General features: G+C 44.8%; 4 protein-coding genes and 1 long non-coding RNA gene across 5 annotated transcripts; 2 read left to right on the forward strand and 3 right to left on the reverse strand.

Annotated features, from left to right (window-relative positions):
- Window positions 1–240: 240 nt before the first annotated feature.
- Window positions 241–521, reverse strand: LOC120320843. The gene is made up of 2 exons (XR_005560428.2): window positions 387–521; window positions 241–334 (listed from the first exon to the last, which is right to left on the reverse strand). It is a non-coding gene; the product is annotated as an uncharacterized LOC120320843 (long non-coding RNA).
- LOC6527382 (protein C1orf194) lies at window positions 463–1,540 on the forward strand. Its single transcript, XM_002088438.4, has 3 exons — window positions 463–622; window positions 676–1,091; window positions 1,172–1,540. The coding sequence occupies exons 1-3, from the start codon at window positions 582–584 to the stop codon at window positions 1,291–1,293; spliced, it is 579 nt and encodes a 192-aa protein (XP_002088474.1). The 5' UTR covers window positions 463–581; the 3' UTR covers window positions 1,294–1,540.
- On the reverse strand, window positions 1,338–3,356 carry LOC6527381 (probable tRNA (guanine(26)-N(2))-dimethyltransferase). The gene is made up of 4 exons (XM_002088437.3): window positions 3,286–3,356; window positions 2,775–3,229; window positions 1,626–2,705; window positions 1,338–1,568 (listed from the first exon to the last, which is right to left on the reverse strand). Exons 1-4 carry the CDS (start codon window positions 3,310–3,312, stop codon window positions 1,391–1,393), a joined length of 1,740 nt encoding a protein of 579 aa, XP_002088473.1. The 5' UTR covers window positions 3,313–3,356; the 3' UTR covers window positions 1,338–1,390.
- A 379-nt stretch (window positions 3,357–3,735) lies between these two features.
- On the forward strand, window positions 3,736–4,966 carry LOC6527380 (heat shock factor-binding protein 1). Its single transcript, XM_002088436.4, has 2 exons — window positions 3,736–3,947; window positions 4,029–4,966. The coding sequence occupies exons 1-2, from the start codon at window positions 3,849–3,851 to the stop codon at window positions 4,188–4,190; spliced, it is 261 nt and encodes an 86-aa protein (XP_002088472.1). The 5' UTR covers window positions 3,736–3,848; the 3' UTR covers window positions 4,191–4,966.
- LOC6527379 (protein FAM92A-A) lies at window positions 4,965–6,590 on the reverse strand. The gene is made up of 5 exons (XM_002088435.4): window positions 6,352–6,590; window positions 6,141–6,300; window positions 5,937–6,077; window positions 5,411–5,878; window positions 4,965–5,345 (listed from the first exon to the last, which is right to left on the reverse strand). The coding sequence occupies exons 1-5, from the start codon at window positions 6,489–6,491 to the stop codon at window positions 5,070–5,072; spliced, it is 1,185 nt and encodes a 394-aa protein (XP_002088471.2). The 5' UTR covers window positions 6,492–6,590; the 3' UTR covers window positions 4,965–5,069.
- Window positions 6,591–8,055: the final 1,465 nt, after the last annotated feature.

Genomic DNA, 8,055 nt, shown 5'->3' on the forward strand with positions numbered 1-8,055 from the left:
TGCTGGTTGGCGTTGTTGGTGTTTTCCTGTACTTTGTGGGCGTCCCTTTTGAGTTTAGGCGAAAAGTCATCATTTCCAGCAGAGCCAAATCGACGATGCGATGGACGCTGGAGTGTGGATTGCGTATTGACTCAACCGGGATGGGTTCCCTTTGCGACCTGGCAAATTCGGTGAGTGAGAGAACTAACCATTTTAATTTGCAGCCTAACTAACTAAATGATTTAATAAAGTTTTACTTGATTATAATTTAACCTCTAATGTTGTTAATGGGTTGGAATGGGTTTTTAGAAGACACGCTCAAGGAAAGGTCCGGCATTATAGTACATTGTGTATCCTAGAATATAAGAAATAGTGTACCAAGGCTATTGTAAAGATGGTTCCAGTACCTTCGAGTAATATGGGGTTGCTGAGAACATCCATCCTTAATGTGTTTTGGTTTCCAAGAAACATGGTAGTCGGGTGGTATATTGACAAAACAGTTGCCGGGAAACCGAAGGCAATATCACAAATCTGAGTTCTTCTGAAAACGGTTCAGAAACCCTTTACAATTCTTCTAAATTAAATTGGTTGCTCCTGTAAAGATGATTCAGTACGATACTGTGCAGATTAAGAATGTGTCATGGTAAGCTGTAGCTATGCCTGACTTCGCTCTAGATGAAAATTGTGTGTTCTTAGGCAGCCCGAACTGCACACGGAGGGCACCTATGTGTGCTCTTTTCCGGAGCCCCCGCTGCCAGAGGCCCACCTGAAACCGGGCACCTGGCATGGCCATCTGGAGCCGTATCAGCGGCTCTTCTATCATCAAACGATGAACTCGGTGCGCGCGAGCAAGCGGTACCGTGCCAATCCGAACATCCCGAAGGATACGCTGGACTTCTCGCTGCAGTCGCGGTACGATCATACCCGTGAAGCATTTCCGGACAAGGTGGACTACGTGATGCAGCGGGAGACTTGCCGGGCCGTAAGTAGCTGGTCAGCTCCTGGGGCGGCCAAGGAAATCGGTTCCCAACTCAAATCCTTTCGGGTGTTGCGCAATACGCGCTTCATTCGGCGCAAGCAGGAGGACGTATTGGGTCATCCACTTCGCATTGGTAAGGTCGCAATATTGATACCAAACTACAGCTTTTGTCCCTCTGCAATATTTACTTTGAAATTAATAATATTTTTGCAGGCGGCTGTAAGGAAAAGATTCATCCGCACAGCGTGAAGCTCATTTGCAGCGGAGTCCACAACCAGCTGGTCAACAATGGATTCTCACGCCAGACCTCCGACGGCAACTTTTTCCGCTATTAGTTCCACAAATCTGTTTGCGTTCCCAGGAAAAATACCATTTTGCGTTTTGGGTTTTACAAACATTATTGGAAATAAATTTGGGACACAGAAGCAGTCGTCACGCCGTCGCCTCCAGCTTGGGCTGCTTGGGCAGGTGCTCCACCTCTACGTCATCGTCCTTGTCCACTGCTTGTGGGGTGTCCTTGTGGTCCTCCTCCGGCTGATGCTGCGACGCTTTGTGACGCTGTTTCTTGTTCTGGTTACGGTAGCTCTTGGGTAGTTTATTGTCGCCAATCCTGAAATTGGGTGGGAATTTAGCATGCGGAAATGGGTGGCTCGGTTTCTTGGCTTACATGATAGTGGCTCTGGTTCCCGGTCCCCAATGTGGGGTGGGATTCTCTTGGAAACGCGATAATGCCGATTTGCGGCTCTTCGGGTTCGCCTCCGGATGCAGTTCATCGAACTCGTACTCAGCAGTGCATTCCTTCGAAAGTATGGCCGCCAGTGACGTCCCGGGAATCATCCGTTCGGGATTTACCGGGTGTCGCTTGCTCCAGCTGCGCAGAATGTCCCATAGCACTGCTGGTGGTGCATTGGTTTTCAATGAGTTCTTCGAGGCATGCGAGTACGAGACTCGATAGCCAGCGTGGAGAATGGCAGACCGGAACTTCAGCATGGGCACGATTTCCAGCTTGAGAACACAGCACAGTTTGTCTGGCGTGTAGTAAAGAGGAACATCCTGCAGCTCCTCTTGGACCATAGAAAGAACTCCTACGATTCTCCTCTGGGTTCCCAGCGATTGCAAGTTTGACTCTTGTACAGCCTTTAACAGGTCCTGCACGAACTCAGGATTATGAATCGGAGCCGACCAGATGGGTCCACCTAGATGATGCCTGTGACCGCAATGCTCACACTGCGAGTTGACCGCCGGCCCAGTGGGAATTCCGAACTTCAGCTGCTGGGGATTGCCCGCCGTGGGATTGGGCTTTGTTATACCCAAGGGCTGCAGCGTAAAGGTCTCACATCCAGTGCATTGGTATATCCAAGACTGCTTGCTCATCGACAGCTTGCATTGGGCCTGGCCGACGTACACTCGCACAAATATCCGGATGTAGAAGTCCGCTGATATGCTCAGTAGGGGTTCAATGTACTTGCCGTACCTGTTAGCGTGGCTTTCGATGCAGTGCAGCAGAATGCGCAGGGCCATCTCGTGGCAGCACTTCATTCGCAGCGGAACTGATCCGTATTTTACATAGCAAGCTTCCGGAGCATTTCCAGCCAGCACGGCCATGTCGGTGGCTGTCACCAGAAGCAGGCCACCGTCCACTAGGCACTGCATTGCACCATCCAAAAATCGATTAGGACACCCGTACGGATCCAAGTCCACGGCATCAAAGCGCTTCTCGGGGTGAGTTGAAAGATACATGAGAGTCCTGTGCGATTAAAATTCCATATTTTATAATGTGTGCTTACAACTTTACACGGCTGTATTATATGCTTACATGGCATCCGAGTGACTGGGCTCGATCAAGTCCTCCACCTTGTTGTGCCGGATATTCGTGTTGATGGAGGCCACAGCCTGGCGGGAAAGATCGTTGGCCACGATCTGCCGGACTCCGGCGATTTCCTGTGCGTAACGTATGCTACGCAAGCCGGTGGCTGCCAGTGCCTCCAGGATCCGAAGTCCATCCTCATAGCGAGTACCGGCCTCATAGACAGGTGGATCCTCGGGGACAGGAGTGGGCTTCTCATCCTCCTGCTCCTTGACCTTTTTCCGCTGCTTCTTGAGCGCCTTTTCGCTGCGCTCCTTGGTCAATCTCTGGCGATAAACATTCAGAACTGCGATGCTGAGATCGCGATTGAATTCCTGGACGGGATTGTAGAATACATTGCCGCCGGAAACGATCTCTGCATTGCGTTCGCGTATCACGCTTTCATTGGGGTTTTCCGCAATAATCTGCAAGACAAATGGTTAACTTATATGGTTTAATTTTCGAGTTTTTCTTTAACAACCTGCGGTTTTTCCTCGTCCACTTCCATTTGGATGAGTTAAAAAATACACGTGGGGCAGTGTTGAATAACGTAATATCAACTACATAGATTTTAAACTTTATAGCTAAATCTACAGGTAGATAGCTAAAAAAAATTTACAAGCGAAATATCCGGTATCAGCTGTTTTTAATATAACTTCAAAATTTACAGTGTGAATTCCTTTTTAATTAATTATCAGTATTAACAGCGTCGATTCTTTGTAATGTAAAAACAAAGTCATTTATTCACTAATATATTAAATATAATATTATTATTCAATATTTATTAAAAGACTATAAACATCCAAATTAATTTAAATTGTGTTAATATAAGCCTACTTTAAAAATGGTTAGAATATATCTAGATACCAGCTATTATGGCACCTCTAGGATTATCGAAAGGACTATCGAGCCAAAGTCCGCCCCTATGCTTGATAAAGAAATTAATTTGCAGAAGTGAAACAGCCGCAGCCGCAAACAGCAGCAAATTAGCTAGAAGCGATAGGAATTTTGTACTTTTATACAGCGCCACAAAGAAGCCACAGAATGACCGATCTGCGCAACGAGATGGACAGCGATCTGGACCAGAACTACTCCCTGAACAGCAATGCGGACCCCAAGAACATGCAGGAGCTGACCATCTACGTGAGTAATGCCCGATCCGGGTGCCACCCAGCAAATAGAGACACTAAATGAGCACCCAGTAAACCCGCCTCCTGTTATCAGGTACAAAATCTGTTGCAGAACGTTCAGGACAAGTTCCAGACGATGTCGGACCAGATAATAACGCGCATCGATGACATGGGCAATCGCATCGACGATCTGGAGAAGAGCATTGCGGATCTGATGAACCAGGCCGGGATCGAGGGTCAGGGCCCGGAGAAATGAGATCCGTAGCGCTGGTCCGGCCACGCCCATCCGGAAACTGCATCCCAATAACATTAGATACATACATCGAACACCTGGCACCCAGTCAACCGTATCAAGTTTACAATTCCAGGCTCTCACATTCATTTAATCTCCCCCGCACCCAGCTGCTCCAAAAAAACACATTTGCTCATCCATTTATTGCATAGTTTTAAGTTTCGCCCGCTCGGGGCACATCATAATTTAAGTAAAGTAATTCTTTTGTGAGCAATGGCCAATAATTTTGAATTATTGCCGTTTAGTTTCTATTTATAAATTAAAAATTCGAGAATTGTAAATTCCCTGCTATTTGGGTGTTCAGGACTTCGATTTAACAACGGTTACCAGGCGACCAGTTCCCGATTTATGCTTCCTCGCCTGAAAGGTTATTGCGGAAAGGGGAAGAGAAGCGCGTAATTTCCGCTTGATTAGTTATGATATGCATATATTTAGTCTTGTTTATCTGGGACAAATAATGCAAATCGTGAGCCGTGTCCATTAAAAGTGTATGCAAATCAGGGCTGTCTGGCTAAGAGTGCTTTATAATAATGTGGACTTTTAGAAGGAAAAACAAAATTGATTCGTGAATCAGAATGGTTTTCCAATATTAAAAGCAATTTGTTCGCTTGGACATTTCAGTCTAAAATGTGAGATAGTGATACATTCTGAATGCGCAGATAGGAAATGATTATGTTATAAAAGGAATTTTCTGAAGCAGCATGGTTACACAAATCAAGTAATATAATCCATTACAAGTATGTTCCTAAATTAATTTTATTTAAGCTCTTGTTATGATTCCAAAATGTGTCTGCAATACTGATGTGACCTCTAGGAGCTCTACTATTGGTTATAACTTTAGTGCTAGTGCTGGGGCACGTGGAACTGCTTCTGCAGCCTTACATGGGTGGAGGCCACCGCCTTGAAGGGATGCTTGACCGCTTGTCTGCTGGGTTTCGAAGGAGCTGATGTGGCACTGGCGCTGGTCGATGGCGTGGCGATATCCTTGCTAGCAGATCGGATCTTTGCCCCAAAGACATTCTCCCGCGGAGTGACCTGGCTGCTCAGCTGCGTGGGCTCCCTCTCGTCATCCGTGGCCGTACCAGATTCCTCTTCCTCTTCGCCACTTTGCTCAGTTTCCTTGTGATAAACCGCAATTAAATGATTCTTAAGGAACAATCATCCAACATCATGCCTTAACTTACCTCATCTTCATCATCCTCTTCATCCTGCTCGTCGGTTTCATCTTCGGGTTCGGTTTTACTCCCATGATTGATTCCGGCGCCGGCTAGATTCTTGGTGCTCCTCGATAACTTCTGGCGCCTCTTTAGCGGACTGACCAGGTGTTCGTGCTCCAAGCTGTCCATCGACTGGGAGCGCAGTCCCTTTTTGAGGGCAGTTTTGCGGGAAGTGGGCTCTTCCTTGGACTTCATCAGTTTCTGAAACTCTAGGAAGTCGTCGCGCTCGTCAATGGTTCCAATATCATAGTAGCTTGCACTGAGGATCTCCAGAGCCTTGGTGTGCTGCTTCATGGAGATCAGTATAAAATCGCTGATAATCTGCTTCACATCGCGCAACTTCCGCTGCTCGAAGTTCCCAATGATGTCGTCTATCTCCTTGTTTGTGCGCTGCACCTCCATCTTGGCCTTAAAGAGCTCCGAATCCGCGGCACTCTGGGTTATGTTTTGGGATTATGTAAGTATATTTATCCTTTTTTATATGTATACCTACATTGTTTGCAGAAAACTTTGACTTGAGCTCCAGCATCTGGCGTTGGCGTAGAACCTCCTTATCCCGAGCTATGACAGCCAGTCGAAGATTGTCCCTTGTGGACTTGCAGAGCTGCTCGAACTGCGCCAACTCGTTGACAATCTGAACGTGTTAAAGAATATGATATACTACAACATGAATGCAGATTCAACAAGGATAACCTGCCTTGTGTTCCAGCCGGTGTACATTGATGTCCATGTAATCACCCATTATGGTGACCGCATTGGTGAAGCTCTTCAGTCCCTGACAGAGACTCTCGTTGATTTCCTCGTCGTCGGCGTAAGTCTTCACACTCTTGGCCAACTCATCAAAGGAGTCGCGGTATCTGCAAGGGATTATGATTATCCATTCTGATTTATTTATTTACCCAACTCACTTGGCCATTTTGCGCGTTACCAAAGCGAACGAAGAACACATCTCCATTAGATGCCGTTCTGTAATGTTTATACGTTCGTTTATAATCTTAACTCGGTCGTCTTTGGTGTTTAGGAAGGATAATTTTCCACGTCGAAACATTTTTTTTTTGTTTTGCTTATTCCTTTATATTTATTTTCTCTTTTTATTTTATTTCGACAGTAAAATCAAGTGAAAACCGTTACCAAGGCAACGATCAAATCCATCTGGCAACCTTGGTTCGCAAAGGCTCTGTAAAACTTACAGAAATGTTGGGAACGCATTGCTGCTAGGTGGCGCTAGTGACAGCTTCTTCCAAAAGCACATAGATGGCGCAAGAATAAAGTTCATCAAGGAAATTAAAACAATTCTAAAAATACTCAATCCCAAAATAAATATATGAATATTGGTACTTTCTTTGTAAAAATGATTTTTTTTTTTAACAGTGTCAAGGTCACGAGCACGTTTTTTATAATGTGTGAGTTTGTCTGTCATGCGGTGTCTAAATTTAAATTCGTTAAATTTATGGCTAATTAAGAGGCTATACATTCTGAAGAAAAACAAATACATTTAATATACATACAAAAATTCATATACTGGCACCCCTTTCCACGAATGATTGACATATCTTAAAATTAAATGCGCTAAACTTATCACAGCAGTATTAAAAAAAGGTACATTTTTAGAGTATCCTTGGTCCTAACAGCTAAGCATCTTTTTAAAAAAGTTGGTATTGCAAATATGCAATACTGACTCAAATTCTCACCACTTCGGAGCCTTGACAACCAAATCTTGTTTTTGGCGAATTTATTGACTCGACCGCAAGAATGTTGTGTCAACAATTAACCGAAAAAGGTAATTTATTTTAAATGCTCCTCTGTCACTTAGGGGCATGTGCAATCAAACCTGTATTTAGTAAAACGAAAATAGCAGTTCAAATAAAACCAACGAAAGTGTTGTTAAAACAGAATCCGGTTCGTGTGACCACGACAAGAATTACAAGTTGTAGAAAATGAAGAGCAGGCCACAAAAGATTTCAGCAGCTGTAGCTGCGCCGATCGAGATTTCAATCTGGTCGAAAACTATAAAGGAACACGGGTCCGAAGAGTGAAGTTCAGGTAGGTGTTTTCCATTGTCAATCCAAGAACGTCGCTTGGCGCGCGTTCCTTGTCGCTATCTATATCGCCGCCTCTTTCTTATCTTCTGCATCCGTCTCTTTCGCCGGCGCTGTCGGCTATCCGCTTTGAATTTCTGATTTTTATACACCTCGAACTCCAACGGTTTTGGTCAAGGGATTGCCTATGGAGGACATTCGCGTTCCGCTGGCGACATTCACTTTTACCCCCACTGACGTGTCAATGAATGGTATTTATTGTTAAATTTCTGCGACTTTGCGCACCATTAAAGAGTTGGGTAAACAGGATGGGCTAACAAAATGGGGCATCTTTGGTAGTACATCTGTTTTAAGAAAAATATTGGTCTTGGATCATATTTTAGACTAGAGAAACTATATTATATTTTACTTACAACTTTAGTTATTTTCCTAATTTAATTTAAAAAGGTCGAATGCACTCGGTAGACCCTTCTTCTCTTGTATTCTTCTCCGCGCCTCCCTGCCCCTTTCCCAGTCTCTCCCACAATTCTTTTTGAGTGCGAGCGACGTGAGCTGGTATAAATGAAGCCAAAA

The sequence above is a fragment of the Drosophila yakuba genome, chromosome 2L (assembly GCF_016746365.2).
Source record: "Drosophila yakuba strain Tai18E2 chromosome 2L, Prin_Dyak_Tai18E2_2.1, whole genome shotgun sequence".
In the NCBI taxonomy this organism is placed as follows: domain Eukaryota; kingdom Metazoa; phylum Arthropoda; class Insecta; order Diptera; family Drosophilidae; genus Drosophila; species Drosophila yakuba.